This window comes from Canis lupus, chromosome 17 (genome assembly GCF_048164855.1).
Source record: "Canis lupus baileyi chromosome 17, mCanLup2.hap1, whole genome shotgun sequence".
NCBI lineage: Eukaryota > Metazoa > Chordata > Mammalia > Carnivora > Canidae > Canis > Canis lupus.
This window is the reverse complement of record NC_132854.1, coordinates 52,316,937-52,339,540: the sequence shown is the minus strand read 5'-3', so window position 1 is coordinate 52,339,540 and position 22,604 is coordinate 52,316,937. Positions and strand designations below refer to the sequence as shown.

General features: G+C 41.9%; 1 protein-coding gene across 4 annotated transcripts in view; it reads left to right on the top strand.

Moving 5' to 3' along the window:
* Positions 1-22,604, top strand: part of VWA8 (von Willebrand factor A domain containing 8) — a 353,412-nt gene that overhangs the window by 316,136 nt on the left and 14,672 nt on the right. For all 4 annotated transcript variants that reach the window (XR_012010082.1, XM_072782924.1, XM_072782926.1 and 1 more), the window contains 2 exons: positions 12,646-12,771; positions 14,464-14,622. Coding sequence is in view for 3 of the 4 variants with exons in the window: in XM_072782924.1 (XP_072639025.1) it covers positions 12,646-12,771; positions 14,464-14,622 (285 nt within the window). In the remaining variant the exon portion in view is untranslated. The remainder of the gene's footprint in view (positions 1-12,645; positions 12,772-14,463; positions 14,623-22,604) is intronic.

The following is a 22,604-nucleotide window of genomic DNA, read 5'->3' as shown; positions in this document are numbered from 1 at the left end:
ACAGCCTGGGTTCTGTAAAAGGCCATGACAAATAACAGGGAAGTTATGCAGATTGACTCAGATGATACATGTAAACTGTTTAAAACCATGCTTATTAGCGCCGTAGCATTCTCTACGGAAGAATTTGTTTCCTTGTTACTTCCATGGTTTTTGCTAATACTCATCAGCCTGGACTGCAAGCCAGACACCCAGTCACGTCCTTGACGTTCACTCATTGTGCTGGTGAATCCTTACGATAACCAGTAAGAGTTATTTTCTACCTTTGATAGATAAGGAAGCTGAGGCATGTAAGTCATCTATTTTCCCAGTCTTCTGAACCGCAGCTATTTTGTTCCTGCTTTGTACGCCAGGAACTGAAGGATAGAAAGATGATGTGACTTGTCCTGGGTCACACGTGTGGTGAAGCAGGTGTCTGAGCCCGAAGCTCGGGTCCCTATTCTCTCTTAGGCCTCTGCTATCTGCTGCCAACTGTCCAAGTCTATGGGAAGTAGCCTTCTCGCATATTCTCATCAAGCATTTTGCATCATTATCCAGATGCCAACATAGCATTTTCAAGTGTTTCCCTTATTGAATATATATAGATTTTTTTTTTTAATCCACAGAAGTGCTATTCTCAGGTGGGCCTTCTAGTGCTCCATGTAGAGAGAGTGATTGCTTGTTAAAAACACAGCTACTGGCCAAGGAGAGACAGAGCCTTGGATGGAATATGAGTCTTTAGTTTGTAACCAAAACAAGAAGGCTTTGTTTGGTCCCCTTTTCGCCATCGTCTGCCAATCCTGTGTGGCTCTGATTGACTAATAGCTCCCAGCTGCCTTGAGGTTGCTGTGTAATCCCAGTAACCATGGGTGTTTCCTTGGTGAACAGCAGAAAGTCTGGCCAGGAACTAGCAAATCATCATTTGAGATGACTTCTCAAAGTACAGCTTCAAGCCCACGCACTGATTCCGGGTGACTGGACTGAGATGTGAAGAAAGGGAACGTTGTTGCCACTCCTGTTAATGTCGGCTTCAGCGTGTGCATCTGTTGCAGCTGTGGCTCTCTTCTCAACTAAGATAGCCATCACTGGTGACCTCCCTTTGCTTCTTGACTGGATTCTATATGGGATATCATAGAGTCCTGGTTATTGGGCCTTTTAAGAATCAATAGCAAGAATTTTCTCATTAGAATAGAGTCTATCATAACTTCAATTATACTGGTTCAGAATCGGAATCTGATTCCAGCGTTCCCTAACAAAAGAAAATATCCCTTCCACAAAAGCCACTGATTGTAATCATATCTTCTCTCCAGCGTTTTGCTAATCTACAATCAGTAATTTCATTCTTGGGCTAAACTAAATTAGCCTTTTTCTGATTGCTTTGGCTAGCATGATACCTCCATGAACCACCAATTATGTTCCTTTTGTTTCCTCTAGGAATTCAAAATGAGTTTAGCTGGAGATAAAGAATGTTTTTGAACCATGACATGTGCCATGCACTGTGCCTGGCACTGAGGGCACAGAGACTCATGGAATGCTGTCCCTGCACTCCAGAAGGCTGAGATTTGAGGAGTAGGGAAAACAGGCACCCAAACAACAGATCATTCCAGTTGAATATGGTAGGCGTCCGGGTAGACAGACGCATAGAATGCAGTGGAAGCCCAGGGGAAAGGGATTCTAGGATCTATTTTTCAGGAAAGGATCCGTGAGCTGGCTCTTGAAAAATACACAAGTATTAGCCAGTTAAAGGAAAGTGAACACAGTGCCCCAGCAGAGAATATGGCAGAGACAAAGGCATGACACTGTGCCACCTCCGGTGTGAGCTGAGGACCAACCCTCAGTGTGAGCAGGATTCCACTTGGTGTAAAATGCACCCAAAGACTTGGAACTAAGAGACAGGTAGGTGTCAGGCAAGGAACTTAGAGTTTATTCCTGACCCCCCACTGTATTCATACACAAACAATGGAAAGCATTTCCCCATTCCTTTTATATAGTTTATAATAACTGTACTTTACCCAGTAGATGTTTGTTGAATATCTCTTTTGCCTAAGGTTTCTTGCCTTCAAACTAACCTGGGAAAGAGGATACATGTGTAGTTGTAGTAGAAGACACAATACAATAAAGGCCACAGCAGTGTTTTAAATAAAGTACCGTGTTATGTAGACAAACGTGTGAGCAATTTCTGGACTGTGCAAGTAGAGAAAACTCATGGAGGAAGTGCCGCCATTTGAGCTGGACCATGAAGGAATAGCATAGTTTCAACTGGTAACTCTTTTAAGGATGAGGGTGGAAGGACATTCTTGACCAGAGCTTCTCAAACCTTACGTGGAGAGAGGCCAGGTTTTTTTCATTGATCACAGACTAATACTTTTATAAAATAAAACAGAAATGAATTACCGAAATAAAGATATAAAAATGAACATACAAGATACAAACTCATATTATTTAATATTAGACTCAGCAAACATAAAAGCACTTTGTCAAATTGCCATACCCATTTCTAATGCTTACCATTCACTTCTGTAACCTATTTCGTCATGGACCAGTAGCAACTGTTTATTCACCAAAGGTAGTTGGCATAGCTCTGGTCTAGACAGAAGGAACCTATGAACAGAGCAAGAAGCCTTGAGTACGAGGCTGTTTGGGGAATGACAAACAGTGCAGAGGGACTAGAGTTCAGAGTTTGGGGATGGAGCTGGGGGCAGTGGGTAGTGGGAGAAAAAATGAGGGAAAGGTGAACCCCCATGGGCCTTGAGCACCATGCTGACCGTATTCCATAATAAGGGAGGAGTGTGAACATGGCTGAGAAAGGGAGTCGTATAGTTGTATGTTCTTTAGGAGGCTTCATAACCATGGAGAGGAAAAGTATCAGAGAAGAGAGAGGTGGGCAAACCCGGAAATCAAATCATTATAGTTATTTCCGGTATCCAGGTAAGGAGTGATAAGAACCCGAACCAGGGTAATGGAAGTGAAAATGGAAAGGATGGAAAAAAAAAAAAAAAAAAATGGAAAGGATGGGACAGTTTGGAGGTAAGACAAGAAGACAGTGACTGACTGAATGTGAGGTGAGGGGAATGGTGAGGTTTCCAAGCCCTAGAGAACAGCAGTAGGGAAGCCAGGAAGAAGAGAGGCTTGTGGAGAAAGCAAATGTTTTGTTTGGATGTTATCATAGTTTCTCACTCCTGGGACACCTTTGTATAAAAATGTCAAGCATGATATTTGAAGATTTTAAGATGCGAATCTGGAGTTCAGGAGCATGGTTAGGGCCAGAGAGGGTGCATATCTATAAACACATCTGCGTCTTCATTCTTAAGGTCATCTGTATAGAAGCAGCCCAAGCCAAGAGAAGAGATGTGTTGATGAAGGTGCGAGTACGGAGCAAAGGGAGAGGAGAGGTGGGACCAGCCACGTCAGGGAACGTCTGCATTTCGGGGAGAGTAGTAAAATGCCAGTTACTCTTTTTAGCACCCAAATGGCTCATCACTCAGCACATGACATTAGTGGCCATGAGGGGACAACTTCAACCAAGTGCGGCCTAGAAATACAGTCCTGCCTTCTAGGCAGCTTGAACACAGGCATCTGACTCGGTTTTCACTGGATGACCATGAAAATGTTAAAATAACAAAAAGCTATAAGCAGTGAAAAACCATATGACAGAAATTACGAAAGAGTGCTAGTGACTTGCAAGAAGCTTTGAAGAATTTGTGCTGAATGGAGTATGATGAGACCCTATGAATGATAGTACTACCGACAACTCAAAAACCTCCCTAAGAAATAGCATTACTAGCCACGAAGGGCATGAAATTCAACTGAATCCAGTTGAGCTCCGTTGCATGGAGAGGGGGGAATAGAAGCCCTGAAGCTGGGCCGCCCGAGTGGCTCAGCGGTTTAGCACCACCTTCGGTCCAGGGCCTGATCCTGGAGACCCGGGATCGAGTCCCACATCAGGCTCCCTGCATGGAGCCTGCTTGCTTCACCCTCTGCCTGTGTCTCTGCCTCTCTCTCTCTCTCTCTATCTCTGTGTCTCTCATGAATAAGCAAATAATATCCTTAAAAAAAAAAGTTTAAAAAAAAACAGAAGCCCTGAAGCTGGTGAGTAGCAGATCACTTGACCTCCATTTTGTCTCTGCCAAGCAGCAGCAATTGAAAGCAGCAACACTGGGAGCAGTGGGGGTGGGGAGGTCTAGGTTTTCAGCGGTGGCTATGACACACAGAAGGCCGGAGAGGGAATAACACCGGGAAAGGGGCCAGACCAGCCTTAACTTATACTTGGCTTGAAGATGAGATCAAACAAATGCCAAGTGGCCCCGTTGTGATGGCTTTTCCAAACAAAGTTAAGAAATGATGTGGAGATGAAGTTCTCATGCTGGGACTGTCCACAATTCCAGCTCCTTCCCTACTGAGTTCTTGAGCTAAGTAGTGTAGATTTAGTTCAACTAAGAACACCAGTTTAAAATCTTCCAGGATGGGCAGCCCGGGTGGCTCAGCAGTTTAGTGCCTGCCTTCGGCCCAGAGCGTGATCCTGGAGTCCCAGGATCGAGTCCCACATCAGGCTCCCTGCATGGAGCCTGCTTCTCCCTCTGCCTATGTCTCTGTCTCTCTCTCTCTCTCTCTGTGTCTCTCACGAATAAATAAATAAAATCTTCCAGGAGAACTCTAGTGATAACAAAGTGGCGAGTCAGTGCAAGCAAGGAGAGTCTATTCCAAATCTGTTCCTCAATGGTTTTGTACAGCCATCTCATCATTCAAGAGTAGGGACACCCAAAAATGAAGTAACACAGGGTCTATGGGATGATTCTGCTGGGAAGGAGAGTAACAAGCATTCCAAGGTGTAGAGGAAGATGCTTCTGCTGGGCTGGAGTGCTTTCTTCAGAAACTAGATTTCTAGAAAACATCTGCTTTGTGTTCTCACAATTCAAAGAACTTGAAGTATGTGAAGTAAGACATGGATTTAAAAAGGTCTGGCTAAGAAGCAAGCAGGAATAATAAGGGAGTTGAATGCAGTAAGGAAAGATTATTTAAAAAAAAAAAAAAAACTAAAAATGCAGTGCCAAAACTGAAATCTGAAAATAGAGGAAGCAGCCTCAATCCAGTCGTAAATCTAAGTACCAACGTGAATGGAAACTTAAATTATTATTCCAGTCTGTAGAGGAAACAAAGAGATAAAAAACCAAAGGAAAGCTGCTCAATAAAAACAGAGCAGAGAGCTAACACACAGAGCCATGAGCCATTGCCATAAGTAGAACCTTGGCACATGGTGCGTGTTCAGTAAATACATGCCGACTGAGCCTATGGTATTCCCAAAGAGGATCAAAAAGAACACATAAACAAGAAGAGAAATAGCAACAACAAGGACAACAAAAACCTGTACTGAGCTGAAGACAGGCTTGAGTCTATGATGAAAAACATGTCACTCAGGACCAGGTGAAAGTAATAAAAAGAGATGAGCACCTCACCACGGCTTCATGGAGCTCTAACGTTCCCCAAAGAAAATATCCTAAAAGCATACCAGCAGATAAAAAATAAGCTATTGTTAGAAAAATGTTCATCTTACATTAGTTGTCTCTGAAACGCTGAATGCCAGAAGATAGTAACAGAACACCTGCAGGAAGGGGGTGGGGGTGAGATGTGACCTGAGAATTGTATACTCAGCCAAAGTACCAGGAGACAGAAAGACACTTTCAGATATTCAGAGCCTTAAAAATAAATGTCATTTAAGTACTCTTTTTGAAAATAATTTTGAAATAAATATGTATACACATATGTGCATGCACACACACACGTATATATAAATATTCCAGCCAATTAAGGGAATTAGAATTCTTTAAGAACAGGAAATTCATGGTATAAAAGAACTCTCAGTGAACCCCAGAATCAGTTAAACGAACAATCAAGTCTAAATAATTGTGGTAAATATGTTTCACAGAAAGCTCAAATACCAAGGATAATGCTTTGAAAAAGATACACAATATTTTAAAAAGCAAAATAATAATGAGCGGGGCCTCAATTCTCACAGTATCTCACAAATTAAGCAAAAATCAGGAAGGTGATAGGAGGGAGAGAAGGAAGCAAAAAGTGTGAGAATTCCATTTCAGTCCCGAAAAATAACTAAAGAGGTCAGTCGGGCGTCTAAAAATTTAATCACACCAGCACTTTTTTAACACATTTGCTGCAAATTACGTGTTTTTCATAAAGATTCTTCTGATTCCTGTGTGGAGAGGGGACCATGGGGCAAGGGAAGAAGCAGGGAGGCCAGGCGGGGGGCCATGGCAGTGGCCCAGGAGAGAGAGAAAGGCGCTGGCACTGGAGACAGGCTTGGAAATGGGAAGAGACGGTAGATGCGGAGAACCTAGAACATTTGCCAGCGCACTAGACGTGAGCTGTGAGACAAAGAGGAGGCAGAGATGCCTGTGGGCCTGTGGCCTGAACAGCCCAGAGGATGGGGAGAGGGACTGTCTTTTACTGAGATGAGGTCCACTGGGGAATCAGGGCCAGCTGGATCTAGGGCTCAATTTGAACCCGTAAGTTGCCAGCTATAACATGCACACTGCTACGTGTGGTTCCTGGCTCCTTGGAGGTAAAAAAATATATATATATATATTCATGAAGAAAAGGCAAAATTGTTTTTATTCATAAAAACAAATTATAAAATGACAGTACGTTGTGTAAAAAAATATATATATATATTCATGAAGAAAAGACAAAATTGTTTTTATTCATAAAAACAAATTATAAAATGACAGTACGTTGTGACCCAAAGTCATAGTTTCAGTTCACATCAGCAAACAGGAGAGCAAACTCTTCTAACCAGGGTCGTCTTTGTTAAGTACATGAATCACCGTTTAATCTTGCAGTGAGATGTCACTTCAGGAAACAGGGAACTCCTTAAAATAGGAAGGTCTGTGTCTTCTCTTTTCTGGGCAACACTGTTTCATCATTTAGAGCAGCTAGCGACCTAACAGATACGTAGAAAAATCTTTTTAGCTATGTCAAAATACTGAGAACCACAAAGAAAAATGTTTTGTTTCCACTGATTTATCATGTGTTATTTTGTAGTTACTGCCCAAGTTTCCCTGAATCCAGCATTTTATTTTTTTAAGGTGCAGATTAATAGCATAATTAATAGCAAATTAGTAAGTATATGTTGGTTGAACACAAAGAAATGTTAAGAATACAAGAGCTAATGCTTAATAAAAGAATCACTGCTCCCAGTGATTCATTTCCAAATGAAATGAATCAAATATCCATTTACATTTATTCATTCACACAAGAAGTGTTTACTGATGATCATCTGTATGTTTTATTCTGTAGAATGTATGTGCTTTCTATAAAAATTGCTACTTAAGTCTTTCTGATCCCCTCATTAAATAAATTCTGAAGGAATAATAAAAAAAAATTGGCTTACTTGGAGAGTTTAGGAGTTTAGGTAAAGGAAGTCTTAATTAACCACAACCCAGATAAGTGAAGACTCAAGCTTAATCAGAATACTTTCGGTGCTGAAATCACAAGATCGAGTGTCACAAACCACAAGATAATTGGTTTTTCAAGTGTATTCCTCCTAATATCCTCCTTGCTCGGATGAGTGTGGATGTACTTTCTGGTTAGCCAGTTATTTCCCAGAAAATAAATTAACCAGACTATGTCATCCACTGAGCATTTCAGTGAGTCTAAGTGTTTTTTACATGAACATAATAAAACTGTATTTCTTTTCTAGAAAATCTGTAACATAGATTTTTACTAGTGAAACCTAGCTTTATATATAATAAATTCTCATTAGTATGAATTTATTGTATAATACAAAACAGATGGACATTTATAAGAATACTTCATGTAATAGGAATATACTATAAAGCTCATGTTTGGACCTTTGTTATCAATAAAAGCATGACTTTAAATCCAGTAAGAACTTACTAGTTAAGGATGCATTTCAGTGAGTCCCACAAAATACATGTTCCATAATAATAAATATTTCTGTTCCAGCCCACAGTAAATTTTTAAAGTGCTCCCGCTCCCGCTGCTTGCCTCCAAGACTATCCATTCTGACAGGCCTCTTCCTGTTTTGAGTTTCCAAAAATTGGTGGGTTAGCTACATGGCAGATAATAAATTATCTGCCCATATTAATCTGCAAGTTCTAGACTTGAAAACTAATGAATAGTGCTACTATTGTAAAAATGTCTTTGTGCCCGGTCGCTCTGGATCAAAAGACCTAGTGCATACTTTGACTTCTCAAAAACAAAAACTACTGGTTCGTGTTCCTAAAAATATCAATGACAAGCAGAACCAAAATTCATTTTTCCACAGATAAAAATAAAAAAGGAAGGGAATATGCTATATACACCCACCAAAATGGCAATTTTTTTTTTGAAAGCCATCAATATCAAGTGGTGGTGAGGCCATGAGCAGATGAAACCTTCATACTGGTCATGGGAATGTAAATTGGAAAAAACACTTTGAAAAACTGTTTAGCAGTACCTACTAAAGCTGAAACGTATCCAGGGTCCCTGCCCAACAGAAATACACACACATGTGCTCCAAGGGACATGCTTAGGAAACACTCCCGGTGGCATTATTCTTAATAGCCCCAAAGTGGAAACAATGCCATTGTAGAATGAAGAAATTGTGACAAAATCCTAGGATTGAATATCACTCCAGCACTGAGCGAGAATAAAGAGCTGCTACACACAGCAGCATGGGTAACCTGACAGCAACGGTGTTGAGCCAGAGAAGCCAGACACAAAAGAGCACATACTGTGTGACTCCATTTTTATGAAGTCCAAAGCCAGGCACACCTAATCCACGCTAATAGAAATCAGAATAGGAAGTTACCTGTGGCAGAGGGAGGGTAAATTCCAGAAGGAGCCCTGGGGGGCCATAGGGGTACAGGTGGTTACATGGGGTGTTCACTTTTAAAGTTCACTGAGCTCTTAAGATTGATGCACTTGACTATTATATAAGTGTATTATACTTAAATTTTAAAATTTGACCCCCCCCCAAAAAAAAAGAAAGAGATAGCAGATTTATTTTTAAAAAGCATATTGCCTCCCTCACTCTCACCCCAAATTTTACTATTCTTTTCTTCTTTTGGCACACACGATGGAAATAGTCTTCAACCCAGAGAGTACCTTAAGGGGTGATAATCATATCTAGGGAAAGAAGCAACATCGGCATGAGAAAATCAAGACCTAAAATCCCTAGTTTCTTCCATGATGGTGAATCCAGAGACAGCAGACAAGTATAATGTTCTAAGGGAAAAGTAAGCGTTTTATGATTCTGTAGCCTCCTTAGCAGGGACAATAATAGGTCCCCTAAAGGATCCCCTTTTATCCTTTCTACTAATTATTAGCAAAAGAATTCTGCAGTGCTGCTGGCCTAGTTGTTACTACTTACTAAACTTACTGAATCAAAAACCGTTACCAAACCTACTGAATCAAAAACCACTTTTTTTAAAAATTTTTATTTATTTATGATAGTCACACAGAGAAAGAGAGAGAGAGAGAGGCAGAGACATAGGCAGAGGGAGAAGCAGGCTCCATGCACCGGGAGCCCGACGTGGGATTTGATCCCGGGTCTCCAGGATTGCGCCCTGGGCCAAAGGCAGGCGCCAAACCACTTTTTTAATCAAGATGCCTGAGTTATTTGTATGCACATTAAAGCTCTCTATAACCTGCAAGCTAGTCTCAAAGCTATATTTCATAAAAAAAATAAAAGGATATTTTTAAATCCTTCTGAGAAAAAAGAACTTATTTTTGTTTGTTTTCAATTATAAAAGTCATGAGTTCATTATATGAAAATTGAAGGAGCGCCTGGGTAGTTCAGTCAGTTAAATGTCCAACTCTTGATCCACACAAGTCATGGGCTCAGGGCTGTGGAATTGAACCCCGTGTCAGGCCCCACTCTGCATGGGAGTCTACTTGAGGTTCTCTCCCTCCCCCCCACCCCAACTCATGTGCAGGCATGTGCTCTCTCACTCTCAAAAGAAAGAAAGAAAGGAAGGAAGGAAGAGAGGTAGGATATTGTATAAAAATTAAGGGAAGAAAGTATCACCCATAATTTCACAAGCCCAAATTAACCATGATTATTAATATTTTTGTTTTCTCCCATATATTTTTCCTTGCATGTATATGATGCACATATACATTGAGATAATACTGTATGGACATGTTTTTATATGTTTATCACGTAACATTTTAGGGTAGCAATCAACTTTCTGCCAGTGAATTTTATCAAACGCCTGCTATGTATCAGGAATCATTCTAGGTGCTGCAGTGGGTTACGTAAGTTATGCCATAAACCTGACTTTCTAATGGAGTACATAGATAATAGAGGCAAAGAGGTAAATAATACATTTGGAAACAATGATAAGTAAAACAGAGCTACAAAGTGACACAGTGCTTTTTTTTTTTCTTTTCTTTTCTAATAACCCATGCTCATGATCGGACCTCGTCGATTCCTTTAGGATTGACGTGTACTTTCTAGCCTTATCGGAAACTGTGATGCACCCTACGTTTCCTATTTGGTTAAACCGAGAGTTCCATATTATATTTAGTTGAATTATATCCCACTGGAAACTGAACAGCTTCCCTTGAACTTCTTTGATGCCGTTGCCTTGTCAGTGCATTGACGAAACGTCGAAAATAGAAACTTAGTGATGACAGTGGCACGGCTGTTACGTGACATGTCACGTAACCTTGTTTCTGTTGTAATCCCGTCTTCCTCTTAAACCCAGCCCTAGAACCCACCTTCCGTGCTGCTTTGATGACAGCTAACTATTGCTACCACATTCTCTTCTACTTTCTGCAGTGCTTATTTTCCCAGCCTACACTGGTCTGTGAGGGCCTGTCCTCACCTATGAAAAGCATTAGAAGCCAGTGCTCTGCAATGTGGTATCTCCAAGAATCATAGAGTCTCGGGATTGAAAGGTACTTCAGTGTGCACCCTAGTCATGTCTCCTTGCACAGAGTATCCTGGAAACTTGCAGAATGAGCCACTCCAGGCATCAGGCATGACAAGGAAGACGAAATAGGAGTCAGGTCCCAATGACCGCTGCAGGGAAGGGAGCCTGAGAAGGTCAGCACTGTGTGGTCACACTTGTCTCTCTGATCCATACCTCAGTGGGAAAGGATTCTAGAAGACTCTGCTCACCCCTTCCTCCTACCACCTGTAGCTGCATTATATCGCAGAGTTCCATGAGCTCGTTGAGCTATGCTCTGATGAATCCTACTTTTCCGTAAGATCATGGTGCTCTTACCAAGAACACACATCAGGAAAGAACGTAGTTCCAAGGGGGGCGTGTAAGATAATTCCTGGAATTAACTGCCCACCAAATATAATATCTTTATGCTGGTGGCTTAGGAGCGTCTCTGTCTTTAGTTCATGTTCACGTTAAAACTTTTGTATTCAAATGAGGGAATTTTGCACCTGTTTGCAGCAAGGGTATCAAGAATAAGAAATTAAGTAGTCCAGCCTAGAGCTTCTTTGTGTAGTGGTTGGTCTGCCCCTGATGTAGATACCAGCTGCCCAAAGCTTGGCTTTGCATTTTCCACGACGGCCACCTCCATGACGCAGTGATGGAAGTGTACTTAAATTAATGTGGACTTAGTTGCCCATAATGTGCCCCATTTGATGATGATGATGATGATGATGATGATGATGATGATGATGACGACGACGGCGACGATAGCCCCTGACACAGTTAGCCAGGCCCTTCCTCAACCAATCCCACGTAGTATCTCATTGATTCCTCACAATAACTCCAAGCAGGAATTGGTGTTATCTTTATTTTAGAAATGAGGACACTGAAATGCAGAGAGGTTAAGTAACTTGCTTGAGGTCAGATATCTGATCACAGTGAAGGGAGGATTGGGACCAGGCTGTCTGACTCAAAAGCACATGATCTTAACTGGCACTCTCATTTGCACACATAAAAATCTTCTAGCCATTCTTTCCCACTTCTTAATGTAAATTCAGTCATTGGCTATAACAAACCCATGCCTTGACTGACATACTGTCATTCTTGATTGTTTAACCACCATCTTGGTCCACCTGGCATAGTTATAAGTCATGGTAGGTAAGAAAATATTCTGTGGAAATGCCTTTGGAAAAGTAATTCCGAAGATTTCTGATGAGTGAGACATGGGGGACACGACATGTTCATGAACTATTGTTTTCAGCTGTTTCCCTTTGCACCATAAGTCACAGAGAACTCAAATAACTTCTTTTCCAAAAGGAAAAGTTCTGAAGCTCACGTTTTCTCTGTGCTTGCAGACAATGTTAACAAGTTCAAGCTGATTATTGTGTTACCTAAGAAATTCGCTAAAAGTACCGTGACAGAAAATGCATAAGAAATGTGTCACCGCTACATTTCTGGATTTTGCACGTCTCTCCAAGGGCTCATTTGCACACTGCTTTCCCATTTGTACGTGCTTTGAGTGAGTTCATTTTATCATTCCATGTGTTAAAACGATTAAAATTGGCAAAATCTACATAAAGGGCATTCTTTGTCAGCGGAGCAGAAGCCAGTCCATTTATGAAACTGTGTTTATGCAAAAACATTCCTTATTTGAAAAGATCCCGGGTGTGTTTCCTGTTCTTCATGCAGTAAGGGTGTCAAGTATCCTCCAGAAGTAACTAAATAAGGATTTGTGTGTGCGTGTGTGTTTGTGTCATTGTAGGCTAAAGGTAAAGAAAGACAGTGGCTAAGACACCAAGCTACAGGGGAACTGGATGATGCCAAGATCATTGAGGGGCTGACTGGAGAAAAAGCCATCTACAAACGCCGGGGTGAGCTGGAGCCACAGGTAAGCAATGGTGAACTCGTCACCTCGGGTCTATGGAGCTCAGCCTTCTTTACAAACAGATGCTTTCTTGGGTTGCCATCTTTGTCAAAACATCATAAACCCTAAATATGGCAACCAGATCTCCTGCCAGGGCCTTCCATCCGCAGAATCCAGCTAGCAGCTGGGAGAAAGGCCCCTGCTGTCCATGCAGATCAGTTCCTAAGACACAGAGCAGGAGCCCCCCTGGAGGGGAAACTGGAGACACTCAGTTTCCATGAACCCTGGAGGATTATGCTGGTAAAAACCCTGAAGCAATCTTAGTGGTTTCCTCCTGGCCTTTTACTTTAAAGGTCTATACCCATCCTAAACCTGAAGACAATTTTAGAAAATAAGAAACTCTCCCTTAAATAATTCCACCTGTAGTATGTAGAGCTTTAGACAGCCCTAATATTAAAATATTTGCAATAGGGTGGCAAAAATAAAATGGCAGTAGGTGAAATATTGCATCTCTCCTCTCGAGGGCTCTGTGGTCCCCGACGTCCCTGAATAACCAGAACTGCTGAGCAGCCCCTGAGAGCTGGGGGTGCAGTGACTGGTGTGGAAGAGTAGTCACTTACTCCACTTAAATGTTTATTCAGAGAGGCTCTTTTGGTAATTTGGGCAGTACTCACTTCTGTGTCATTGGCATGAGTCAACAACAACTGCTTTCTTTACTGATTCATCGCGGTCAACAAATGTGTTCAGATCTATCTGAATCGAGAGTGGTCATGGAAGCATATGTGGCACTGTTCTTAATTCAGGCCGACTCAACCAGTTTTTAAGAAATATACTGAATTTTGTCTGAAATCATTGCACTCAAATACCCACGCTATGTTTGTTAAATTACTAACTGTGCTCATTAGCTTTCATACATGTCAGCAAGTGTTTAATGACAGGATAATCTGGAATTTCTCTTCTTCCTTTTTTCCTGTAAAACTGACAAACAGACTTTTGTTTTTAATTCTGCCCATTGGCAGGCATGAGTTCAAAATCAAACTGAAACCCACAGGAGTTTCACATTTTAATCGTCACGTCACTCAACAGCAACTGGTTGCCACTTTCATGCTTTAACTGCCAAGACAAGTAAAGAGGAGTAGTAATGCAGTAACTGGAAGGAAGAGAAACCTGAAAGCTTACCAGTAACAGAAAACACTGAAGAAATATATTCCCTCGGTTCTTTGCCAGACCCCCTCTCACACATAACCTTGTTTCAGAAATCTGACATTTCTTATGGGAAAATGATTTGCAGGTCACTACATAACAGGTAGGAGTAAAATTGATGTGGCCTTCCAAAATAACTCAATCTTGCTAGTGTAACTGACTCCAAGGCATGACAGGAAAATGACATGTTGGGGTTTCAATCTTTCCAGATTATTATTTTTGAGAATAATAGCCTCACTCAGGCAGTTTTACTAGACTAGGCTGGGCCTTGAAAGGACCATATTCTAAAGGAAAATCTTTCCCATATGGCCCCAGCTACCAGCACAAGTCTGAGATTCCATCTACTGAAATACAATCCTTTCCACCTGCCGGGACAGCCTTATGCAATGCCCAGCCCACAGCTGATGTGTGTGCCCCGTGGCTAGCCCTCTGGAACCTCTGTTGAGACCCTCAGAACAGCAACCAGGGATGGTTTTCTGGTTCACAAGGCTCTTCTGTTGTTCCCTCCCTCAGCTGGGCAGCCCCCAACAGAAACCCAAGCGCCTGCGCCTGGTGGTAGATGTATCTGGCAGCATGTACCGCTTTAACGGGGTGGATGGCCGGCTGGAGCGCTCAATGGAGGCCGTGTGTATGGTCATGGAAGCCTTCGAGAACTACGAGGAGAAGTTCAAGGTATGGCATGGACTAAAGATGGCGAGAGGCGTCACTGACCACATCTGCCCGAGGGTCACCCCAAGTTAGGGCGTGATGATGGACAGGTGGGTGTGAGCTCCACCTGCGTGGACAGACATCATGTCCTCATCAGCTCCCTTAGCAGCACAGAGAAAGAGAACCCTTTGTTCTATGTGCCCTCATCATCAGAAAATAATACTGTAATTTAAAGGACTAGCGATTTCTGTAGAAGAAAGCACTGCACTTTACGAGGGTATGATGTTAGTCATGTTATGGAGTAAAACCAGCATTTAGAAACACCACAGGTCTCTTCCCCAAATTTCCCAGAGCCGCCATCCTCATCCCAATTCCCTGCACACCCTATTCTTGCCCCATCACCAAGCAGACAGCCTCCCAAGCTATGAGGACATCCTCAAGGAGCCCAGATCACAGCCTTGCTTTGCCTATCCACGTGCGCAAGGATTACACGTAATAGATGACACCCGCCCCCCAAACGGTGAAGATGGCAACCCTGGGAGAAATGCAGTCTCCCATTTAATCCACATCCATTTTGCTGTTGCACTGTTTGCTCTGCCTCCTGGTCTGAATGTGGAGAAGGGATCCATAGCCAGGTGACTGCCCATGATAAGCCCATCAGTCCACAAAAGCACCTGCACTTCTGGCCCTTCCCGGAGCAGATAACATGGTCATGTGCTGTGTGGTTATCATCAGAAGTAGAGAGAAACGGTGTATGTGTAGAGGGTGCACACTCTCTCCATAGGCATTCTAGATCATCTTCAGGATGGAACACGTCCTTCAGAAATAGGCTCGAGGGCAGCCCCGGTGGCCTAGCGGTTTAGCGCCGCCTTTGGCCAGAGGTGAGGTCCTGGAGACCCGGGATCGAGTCCCACGTCAGGCTCCCTGCATGGAGCCTGCTTCTCCCTCTGCCTGTGTCTCTGCCTCTCTCTCTCTCTCTGTGCCTGTCATGAATAAATAAATAAATAATATTTTTAAAAAAAGAAAGAAATCGGCTCAACATCCCACTTACAGGATTGCTGTCCTGAGGCGTGTCTGTGTATTATGATGGAAACAGATTGGATGGAACCCATCACTTCGTTCCCTTTTAGCCCGTTTTAGAGCTCCAGGTCTCCCAGGGTCCCTCATAGGAAGCTCCACATGAGAGATTCCTTTTAGAATTAAGTGGTAGGAAAAGGCGGCTCGCCAGGCTCTGTACAAGTGCGGGATACAAGCCCACATAGGATGTGGACTTTCACTGTAGGGAACAGCTTTGTTTCCCTTGAAGAACGGGGTTGTGTTTTCTGCCGTGATTCATGAAAACCATGGAACTGTTCAGGATTGCCTCGTGGTTTTAGTTGCCAGAAAGCTCAGAGCCAAACTCAAAGACCAGCCATGACAGCCTTCTGTTCTATAGCTTGTGCCCTGGTGTTCAGCCTTTACCTTCCCTGGGCCTTCCCTCCCTTCAGATGTTAAGTTTTTCTTGATTTTGATTTTTTGCTTTTTTTCTGTTTTATGATTTTCTAGAAAATACTTATTTTGATATATTTTAAATCATTTCTAGTAAGAGGTTGAGTATAATCCCTAAGTCATTTGGACCACAGATGACCAGAGGATACTTAAACATACATCCATCACATCAGCATAAATCTCACTCCGTGTTTTAAAACTCTTGGGTTCTGTTACTGTTTAGATCAGCCCATCTGCCTCCTCTGTGAATCTTTTGGTTTTTTTAAGATTTTATCTATTTACTCATGAAAGACACAGAGAAAGAAGCAGAGACATAGGCAGAGGGAGACATAGGCATAGGGAGCCTGGTGTGGGACTCGATCCCAGGACCCTGGGATCACACCCTGGGCCAAAGGCAGACACTCAACCACTGAGCCACCCAGGTGCCCCTGCCTCTTCAGTAAATCTTGAAGGTCAATGTTCCTCAGCTTCCTTTGAGTTATATGGAGATGTTGATCCATTATAGATCATAGTAAACATATCACCATTAAAATTGGCATACATGTTCATACTATCTAGAATAAAATTTCCAGTTAGAAAGGATTTCTGTGCCTTTGAGAACTGCTTTTTCTAAGTTTTTAGAAAGATTTTTTTTAAGATTTTATTTATTCATGAGAGACACACAGAGAGAAAGAGAGAGAGAGAGGCAGAGACACGCACAGGCAGAGGGAGAAGCAGGCTCCATGCAGGGAGCCCGATGTGGGACTTGATCCCCCATCTCTAGGATCCGCCCCTGGGCCAAAGGTGGCGCTAAACCGCTGAGCTGCCCTAGAAAGATTTTTTTAGTTCACCAAGAAATCAGTTGACACAGCTCCCCAAGACTGGGTAAAGACTTAGACAGAAGGCAGAAGGTGACAAAACTAATGGGGAGTTCAGAGAACCATTCCAATAGCCTGCAGGGAAGTGGTGTGATTATCACAGAGCACACTGATATTTCATTCCATCCCCTACAGTGGTGTGTACAGAGAGACTGATACTTGTCCAATTCTCTCAGTGAAAAGTCTGTTGTTTGGAATGACTCCTTTTTTTTTTTTTTTTTTTTTTTGGAACGACTCTTAATGAGACTGGATATATCGCACCAAAAAGAAACAATATCACGGAAAAGAGCATTTCCCAGGATGTTGTTTTGTTTTGTTTCTAATCAATAGTTATCACCTATCACCCAGTTGTTGCCATAGGACTTACTGGATTTCCATAAAATGGCAAACATAAATTGCATACGTGCTGAGGGCAGAGTACTCTGCTAGGGACAGAGTGTCCTGCCATCCTTGGGTTCATAGCCTAGTGAGGGAGACCCATAAAGACTACCAATTCTGATGGAAGAATCAGCGAGAGACATGTGGTAACAGAGCTCACTCCTCTCCAGACAGCCTCCCCCCAAGGCTTCACCCCTAGAATAGTATTTTGCTGATAGTCTTTGGTTCCCACAGTGCAAACCATTTCCTCAGTCTTTATCAGTAAAACCACAGATATATTGAGAAGATAACCATATATTACATTACTATGGTAATATAAACTATTACCAAATCCAGTCACTATTTAGAGCAAGAAATTGTAGCAACACACCAAGATAAGATAAACTTCCTTCGAAGTTTGAAGTATCTTTATCGTTGGGTTTTTTTATGCTATTAGATTCTTAATAGACAGCACTTTAATGGTTTGGGGTCTGTGCATTTTCTTATAAACATACCACTTACATTCACTACGGTTCCTTTAGAACTTTTTGAGGAGCACAGAAAGTCCCCAGTGCATTAAAATCTTTCCAACAAAAGGAAAAGACATTAAGGCTTCATAAAACAAGCTCTTTGAGGAAAAGTGATACTGGGACCAGTATGTCAAGGGATGGGGAGGAGGCAGGACAGGGAAAGCACAGGAGTCCCTTTCCTGCAAATTCTTCACCATGTCCATGGACTTCTGAATGGGGGTTGCTTTTCTAGGTCATTTATTCAGTTTCCTCATTCCTCAGGAAACTAAGACCCAGAAATATTAAGGACATTTCCCAAAGTCAGAAGGCCATTTGGAGACAGAATAGGATGGAGCCTGCCCTTCTGTTTGTTTTCCCTTTTTGGCATTTTTGTTTTGTTTTGTTTTGTTTTTAAAATTTCCCCTTTATTTCCCAATATTTTTATTTTAAGAAAATGTAAACCTACAGAAAAGTGGAAGGAACAGTAAAATGAACACCCATATTGCCTTCTCTTAGTTTCACTACTTGTTGATACTTCCCCTCATTTGCTTTATGCTTCTCTCTAAATATGTACTCTCTTCCTTCCTCTGAATCATCTGAAAGTAAATTATAAATATCATAATGCTTTACCTCCCAATATTTTATTATCCTTCTCCTAACAGTAAGAACAGTCTCTAGCACAACCTCAATACCATTTTCACATCTGAGAAAATTATCAGTAATTCCATAATAGCTGCTAATGTCCAATCCAAATTCACTTTTCCCAACAATCTCAAAGCTGTCTTTTTTTTTTATTATTGAACTATAATTACCATGCAGGGTTATATTAGTTCCAGGTGTACAGCATAATGATGCAACAATTCCATACATTACTCAGTGCCTACCACGATAAGCATATCCCCAAAGTGTCTCTTCTAATTGATACCACCCCCCCCCACCCCCCTAATTGCAATCCAGGATCCAGTAAAAGCCCACTCTTGGTTTTTGGTTGCAGTGTCTCCTTAACCTCTTTTAATCTGAGGCAGCCATCTCCCCTGTCACTACTCCCTTTGCTTTTCGGGGTGGCCACTCTCTTGCAAGTTCAGATCAGTTGTTTGGCAGCATGTCCTTCATCCTGAATTCATCTGGTGGTTTCCTCACAGTGCCATTTATCTTGTCCCAATGTTCCCTGTGTTTCTAGAACTCCTGACAGGCTCCCCCCACCCCGCCCCCACCAGGTACACTAGAGACTTTGAATCACCTCCAGGCAACATGTTGAAGATTTTGAGTGGCCACTGGCCACCCGATCTCTGCCGGGGGGGGGGGGGGGGGGTCTCCGGCCTCCTTTGTCGAGGGTAGGAAAGAGGGGAATAGAGCCTACTGCGATTCCCTGAGAGGGTTCTTTGTTTTGTTTTGTTTTGTTTTTTGTAATTAAACATGCATAGAAGGTACAAAAAGAGTGAGAGTGTGGCCTCAGTGTAAGCCTCTGCCCCCTCTCAGCTCCCACTTGCCCCTCCGGTGGCAGTTGCTGTTAGTGGATTTTTTGTGGTATCTTCTCAACGATATTTGATGCGTGTACATCAAGTGGCAGTGTCCCATTCCCTCTGTTCTGTATCTTTGTAACACATTCAGCTCAACGTGCTACATGTTCTCATTTGCGACAGAAGCATGAGGACTAGGAATACCTACTGTAGGTATGTAACTTTCTCAACAAATATAAAATGATGCATGAGCAAATGACAGTTTTAGGAGTTCCTAGTGAAAAATTTAAATTCCATGGCTCAAGACAGCATCACCTGGGGTGTCTGTAGGAATCAGCAATGTGCTCTGAGACTCCTCGCTCCCCAGTTCCAGATGCTCTTAATGTGGTCCTCCTGCAATTATCCCTCCTTTGTAAAGGTGTCCAATCTACATTTGCTTTGAAACCTTCTGGTCTGGCCCGGTGAGCTGGACTCTTCCCCGATACCTCTCTCTTGGCATCAGCCATGTGTCTCGTTTGGTTTGGGCTCGGCTCCCAAGCTCTGGGTCATTACAGTCTGGATCCAGGAGGCTCATTTGGAGTCAGCCTCCACTTTCTACTCCATCTTAGCATGATCCATGCCAAACCACAGGGACCCTCGAGTAAGAATTGCTGAGAAGAAAAGGTAATGCAATGGCAGGACACATTTCAAAGCCATCTGGAGCTTTTAAAGTTTCTCATAATTGGTCTACCAATTGCATTCAGTTATTCTCTGGGACAGCATTTACAGTCAGTCTCTTAAGGCAGGAATAACATTATTTGCTAATCATCATCATAAACTCCTTCAATCTTATAATCAGCAAAATTTTTAATGTTCACAGAGCGCTTAAACACCAGAGTGAACAGAGGAATGGTGACATTTGTGTCAACCATCGTATTTAAGTCCAGAAACATTTTTTCCCTTTATCTTCATTCCAGTTTGTTCCTTGTGATTTCTGCAAACTCCTGGGAATGTTTTCACTGTAACCCTAGAGTAGACCTGCTTTTCAAAAGCTCTTAGTGCCTTTGTTTTCTTCAAAGTACTCCATATCACCAAAAATTAGGTGACTGTTTCTCCTCTGCGCACTCAAGTAGCGACACCAGAAAACAGATTTATTTAGTTACTGAGAAACTGGACTTTGAAAAAAAGTACTCAAGTTTATTGTTTTTGTGGACAATAAATCATATTCTAAGGCCATGGTTTCCTAACAGGGAACCCTCGAAGGGTGTCGGGGAGCAATGGTGAGCGGAAAGGAAGTTATACACCTTCCCCTTTCATCCCCAATTAAACCAAAACAATTCCACTTATATTGGTTTTGCATGATGTTTCATAATCTGGGCTTTTGTGCAATATTTCATTTGGAGAAAGACTTCCACCACTCAAAAACATTTTAAAGAGTTAAAAAAAAAAAGCACTATTCAAGAGCCAATACTGGATTGTTCTTTCTTATAGACTCTGAGGACTTTCTTTTTAGAAAAGGCTTCATCAGTCCTCAGGTACATTTAGATGACTTTGACAAGAGAAAGCAAAGCACAGATTTTCCTATGACTAAGTGAGGTCAACTTTTTCATTCTGTTTCTAGAGTGAACCTTTGAATCTTCACAGAAGCTTGGGAGCAGGAATGGCCTTGGCCATTGTTTTCACTAACTTCTTTGCTTTACAAATGAGAAAATCAAATCCAGAGAGGTTAAGTCCTCTGCTCAAGGTCACATAGCTACACTGGAAAAAGCCAGGAGTTCTAACTCCCACTTCAGGGCCCTTTATTTCTTAGTTGATGTTTTATCCCTGGTTGTTTTGTTTTGTTTTGTTTTTGTTTTTGTTTTTGTTTTTTTTGCAGCCATTTTATTTCTGCCCAATTAGTATTTTTACAAAGCTGTGATTCAGGACCAAATGTACCATTTACATAAAAGACTCTATCTTTTCCTTCCCTTAGCACTTCATCATCCAAGTGAGGTATAATAGGCATAACTTTTCTCAAAAATATCTTGGTCAGAAAGGCTGGGTTAATTCTCAGAAGGGTGTGGAAAGATATAACTCACAAACTAGCACCTGCTGAGAAAATTTCTTCTATCAACAGTTTAGCTCAGTGTCTGTAATTAACCTTTTCCCAATGCCTCAGGAACATTTCACACATTTAGAAATCATCTTATCAGGCTTAGGCTTTGAGTAAATTCTTACTGCAACATGGAGATAAGAACAAAGAAGGGTGTACAGAGTTCTCTGGGTCCATTCAAAGTGAAGCAAGAATTCAGAATTGACTCAATTGTTGCTGTGGAAGTATTGACCAAAGAGGTTGGGGCAGGGCCGGATAGCGAGGGGAACAGTTAGGGAATGATTATTTCTCTATGGTAAAGACATTGGATTTAGAGTCAGGGCACCTGGGTTCGACTTCCACCTCTGCTAGCACTAGATCTCTGACCTTAAGAAAGGCTGTTCATCTCTCCAAGCATTCACTTCTTCATTTGTGAAATGAGGTAAAGAATACCCACCCCAGAGACTGTGAAGAGAATCCAGATGAGATGAGATATATAGAAGCAGTTTATAAACTGTGAAGAACTATACAAACACTGACATTATATTCATTACATGTATTTCTTTCTTTCCTATACTTTCAGTGACCCTGTGAGGTTAGATAAAACAGAGATTATTCCTATTTGTCAGAGAGGTGGAGTGACTTATAAGCATATAATGTTAGAGGTCATCTAACCAGTATTATTTATAAGGTACAAACAAGATTTAGAAAAGTTCAGGTTTTTGGGCAGCCCGTGTGGCTCAGTGGTTTAGCGCCGCCGTCAGCCCAGGGTGTGATCCTGGAGACCCAGGATCGAGTCCCACGTCGGGTTCCCTGGATGGAGCCTGCTTCTCCCTCTGCCTGTATCTCTGCCTCTCTCTTTCTCTCTGTGTCTCTCATGAATAAATAAATAAAATCTTAAAAAAAAAAAAAAAAAAGAAACGAAATGAAACGAAACAAAAAGAAAAGAAACATTCAATGACTTACCCCGGGTCAAAAAGCTTGTTAATATGAGAGGTAAGTCTAGAATCGACCTTCAGATCCTTCTTTTTATATTGATTTCTATGATATGAAGAAAGGTTAGCTAGCCAGCTACTATAGCTTATTGGCTAATATTAGGGTTCTGTTGGCACCTCTCTTGACCTTTTAAGTCACATGTTCATCTTTTAAGCCTTTACTGCCCTCTGTCAATGGTGCCATCTTAGAATGGTGTGCTTGGATTTCTAGGAGATAAGAATTTCACACGTCATCAGTCTTGAGAAATAGCCTCCAATGATTGTCTCGTACCTAGCTATAATGTGGTTGT